This window comes from Triticum urartu, chromosome 2 (genome assembly GCF_003073215.2).
Source record: "Triticum urartu cultivar G1812 chromosome 2, Tu2.1, whole genome shotgun sequence".
NCBI lineage: Eukaryota > Viridiplantae > Streptophyta > Magnoliopsida > Poales > Poaceae > Triticum > Triticum urartu.
Window position 1 is genome coordinate 694,367,993 of NC_053023.1, and position 4,605 is coordinate 694,372,597.

Consider the following 4,605-nt stretch of genomic DNA (forward strand, 5'->3'; position numbering starts at 1 on the left):
TTGAGTCTACGATTTCAAAATCAACATATACAGAGGAAATGTTTTGTTTTTCTCAATTATGATGATTCCATCGTCTCAGGCATTTTATTTGTCAGCAAGCGGTCGTCAACATGGTCAAACATGCAGAAGAATGTTATTCTCTTAATCCATATTAATTGTCTCTACTAAGGCCCTGTTTGATTCATAAGTCCTAGGACTTGCGAACCAACCTGTGATTGGATGGTTAGAGGCACTGTGGTATCCTAGCCCACCAGGATTCAAATCCCGGTGCTCGCATTTATTTCTGGATTTATTTCAAAATTTCCGGCGATGCGCGTTCAGTGGGAGGAGACGTTTTCGTCGACGACGAGATGCCTACGGTGACTTCTTAAATTTCAAGATGATATGCCGGCTCAGCCTTTCGGAGGTGCTCATAGGGGTAGGTTGTGCGTGTGTGCGTTCATAGGGGTGAGTGTATGCGCGTGTATATGAACGCTTGTGTCTGTACTGATGTTCAAAGAAAAGTCCTAGGACTTTTTTAGTCTCAACTTATAAGTCCCAAGTCCTAAAAAGTCTCTACCTGTTTGATTCTTGGGACTTAAAATAAATTAAAAAAACATATTACAACTATAAGTCCATATAAGTCCCTCATTGAGAGTCTTATTTCATAAGTTCCAAATGTCCACTTTAAGTTTCTATAAATCTCTCTCTCTCTTGTTTGGTTTAGATAGGATTTATAGAGACTTTTTTAAGTCTCTAAATCAATAAATCTCTGAAAACAAACACCCTCTAAATCAACGACAATCAATATAGACAGGAGGAAGTAACTCATTTAATTCTAGTCCCGAGCTCAAATGAGCTCAATGGACAGTAACATCCAAAAATATTGAAAAAACCCAGAAAATCTGAATTTCTGGAGTGATGATTTTGTTTTTTCGTCATGGGTTCTACAAATGTCGTTTCACGATGAAAAGTTTCAAGCGTGTAAAACTTTTGTCAATGCTTGTCACTAAAAAGTTTCAGATTTTTCGTCTAATTTTACTGTTCACCAGAGCTCAGAGCTCTGAGCTTGGGCTAAGAAACTGCGTGTCCATTTAATTCACCCTACTACCGACAAATGAGAAGCTCACATGTCAGTCACCTAGTGAACGTAGTAAGTGGCAAAATTAAAGCCTCCACCGCAAACAAATAATAAATAAAAATAAAGTATCAAGATAAATTTATTGAGAGAGAAACAATAAAGTCTCTAGTACTTAAGTAACAAGATAATTACAGTGCACCGTTTGCTAGCTATACTCGTTATTCAGGCTTCAGAAAACAGCAAAAAGCTAGGAGTACTACTCCTACTGAAGTGTACACCAAAACGTGTCAAAAGTCATCACCAGCAGTAAAAAGAATAAAAAACACAAAAAAAATCTAATCTTCCAGAGAGAAAATTCAACCAAAATAACCTGTTAATATCATGGATGAGAGGAGGGGCCGAGGCCGACGGTGAACGGGCTGGGCGGCCCGAAGTGCGGCGCGGGCGGCACGGCGGCAGAGGAGGCGACCCCGGGGAACGGGCTGGGCGGCCCGAAGTTCGGCGCGGGCGGCACGGCGGTGGAGGAGGCCGCCCCGGGGAACGGGCTGGGTGGCGCGAAGTACGGCACGCTTGTCACCGCTGGCGGCACGGCGGTGGAGGAGGCGACCCCGGGGAAGGGCCTGGGCGGCCCGTAGTAGGGCACGCTCGCCGTCGCCGGCGGCTCCGCGGCGGTGGAGGAGGCGACCCCGGGGAACACGGCGACGGCCGGCTCCGTGAGCGGGTTGGACGGCGGCGCGTTGGTGGTGGTGCCCGCGACCGGGAGCGGGCCGCCGCCGCCGTCGACGCCCGGCTGCTGCTGCTGGCAGCGCGGCCACCGGCAGGCTGGCTCAGCCTTCTGGCCTCCCCAGAGCGTCCGGTGGGCGAGGCCGAAGCCGAGGACGAGGCCGGCGAGCAGCACCGCCGTGACGAGGCAGAGGAAGATCTTGGTGGCCTTGCCCACGTAGCAGCACATCGGACTGGAAAACGGCAGAGCTAGCTCTGCTCTTCTTCCTCTGTGTCAGTGTGTGACTGCTACTCTCCAGCTACCACTCTCTCACATGAACATGCAGCAATGGCGCACGCGTGGGGAGAGAGAGAGAAAGGAGAAGGGGTCGAGACGAGAGGAGAGCAGGGGGAGCTTGGCTCGGCCTCGTCGCTCTGTTTTCAGTGCTGGTGCTGCTTGTCGGCTCCACCGCTCCAGCACCCGTGCATGGCTTCACGTGCACACTAGCGAGAGAGAGATCGTGGGGGGGTATGATTTTGCACTAATGGCGGTGAATACAAGTTAAATTACAACGCTACTAATCTCTACATATAAGCACACCTAAGTGCAAATCAGTCTGCTCTGAACACCTGCAGCAGGCATGGCCTCATGCTACAGTTCAGCTCTCAAGTAAATTCTACTACTCCTAAAGTTCAGGGAATATTTGATACTCTATCAGTAATCAGTTAGAAACTGACATGAGTTTGTTAGTTACCAGTTACTGAGAGCCTGACAGGACTTCCTCCGCCGACAGACACTGCGCACCATGAGAAAGTTGAGGGAATATTTGATAGTGGAAGCTACACTGTCACTGTGCACCACAGCTGATAAAGTTCCCCAATAATGCTGCACCTTTTATTTCCACATCATCTGCCTTTCTCCCAAGCTTTTACTAGTATTTCTTTTGCATGCCAGAAGATCCGGAGCACAGAGCTGAAGCCTGAAGCCAACCTGTGTGTTGTGAGCGTCAGGGCATGTACAATGATGACATATAGATATATATGCCTCATGATAAAAAGTAATTTGAAGCATATGTATTGATTTTTTCTCCCAATGCAAGCTACTACTAGTGACCTCATAAAAAAAATGAAAGTGACTTTCACTACACATGCATCCCTCCTCTTCATTTCAAGTTTTTCAACTTTATGCACTGAACCACATTTTTTGTCTCTAAACACCCGTCTCCTGAAAAGGATCCCGCTTCCCCATCCGAACCTAATTTTTCTGTTATCCAATCCTACATGGCATGTGAGGCATCACCCCTGGGGCTATGTATGGCCATGCCCTCAGTAGCCAGTCACGTGCTGCGCTGGGCCAACAGAACAGCTTGCGGTTTTGTTCACTTCAAGGCGGTTAGGTAGGGTTATTTATTCAGGGAGATGCGCTTGTACCAACGCTAATTATTTTGATTGACGTGACGCTAATCTACTGACATGATCCGGGAAAGTCGAGCACAATGACTAAATTTAACCGGAGATTCGCACTTTTGTGGCGCTGCAGAGATCACACCGTTTTTTTCTATGTTCATCGTCAGAGTGCGCATGGGAACTCTCACATGTAAAGTTTAGTACACAGGCACCGTTCGGCCTTATATGAAAGTTGGTGAGAAGAGATGCAAGCACCGGTGATTATTTATGGAAGGTAGACATCTTTTTTAGATAAGCACCGATGCTTAAAAAAAGCTTAATTTATTTTGCTGCAATCACATTTGCCGTGGCCCGTGGGATAACTTAGTTTATTTTACAAAGCACCTCCCTACACAGAGAGAAGTCTACATCACAATCTCAAACTAACCACTCAGTTTAATTTTCAACACTCAACTCCAAAACCAGTTGTTTCACACCCTTAAATGGGGGAGATTTGTGTGAAATCTCACATAAGGTGAGATCAATGAGATCGATTTTTATGAAAAAAAGATACATGTCGAAATATTCTTAGAATTTTTATAGACACACATCAATGTTTGATGTACAATCTTAAAAAAATTCAGCTCCTAATTCGACTTACATTAATAGAAAAAAGAGAGACAAAATCGGATGTGAACAGTGTCAAAGTGGTATTCACTCAAAGCTGGCACTATTCACATTCAAATTTGTTTATTTTAAATCTGTAAATGTACATCTTGGTTTGAGCTGATTTTTTTGAAGTTGTAGACATACCTCGCATGAATGTTGTCAAATAATTTGAGATTTTTTGAAATGTCTAAATATGAATTTTTCAGGTTGCTCTCACGACCTCGCACCTAAATGTGAGATCTTATACAAGTCTCCCCCCAACACACACACACACACACACACACACACACACACACACACACACACACACACACACACACACACACTTAACTTGTCACTCGGTTAGCGGGTCAAACACAGGCCACAGGGTTCGCTCGTCCGCTCCCGCGAGCGGCCGGGTGAAAAACCCAGCCCGCCGCCGCAGCCCCCTCCACCCTCGCCGCCGCCAGGGGACGGCGCCTGGCAAAGCCAGCACGTACGTCGGCGGCGGCGGGGCCCTTCCCCTCCCCGCGAGGCGCCAGGACGGCACGGGACGGCCGGCTTCGCGGCGGGGCGCGGCCTGACCGCGGATCTCCTCGTGTCAGAGGCGATCTATGGTTGGCTGCTGGGGGAGGCATCATCGCGCGATGGGCGGCTGTTCCACGGCATGCGGCGACGCGCGGCGCGACCATGCGAGCGGATCTGGTGCGGCGCCCGGGAGATGGCGAGGTGGAGGAGGAGGGCGCAGAGAGGTGTCGCGGTAAAGGAGGAGGAGGAGGGCGCCGGGAGGAGGGCCAGTGCGGATCTGG

At 48.2% G+C, this 4,605-nt stretch overlaps 1 protein-coding gene across 1 annotated transcript; it reads right to left on the minus strand.

Moving 5' to 3' along the window:
* Positions 1 to 1,175: 1,175 nt before the first annotated feature.
* LOC125534177 (uncharacterized protein Os04g0629400-like) lies at positions 1,176 to 2,263 on the minus strand. The gene has a single exon (XM_048697458.1). The coding sequence runs from the start codon at positions 2,010 to 2,012 to the stop codon at positions 1,440 to 1,442; it is 573 nt and encodes a 190-aa protein (XP_048553415.1). The 5' UTR covers positions 2,013 to 2,263; the 3' UTR covers positions 1,176 to 1,439.
* Between the last annotated feature and the right edge of the window lie 2,342 nt (positions 2,264 to 4,605).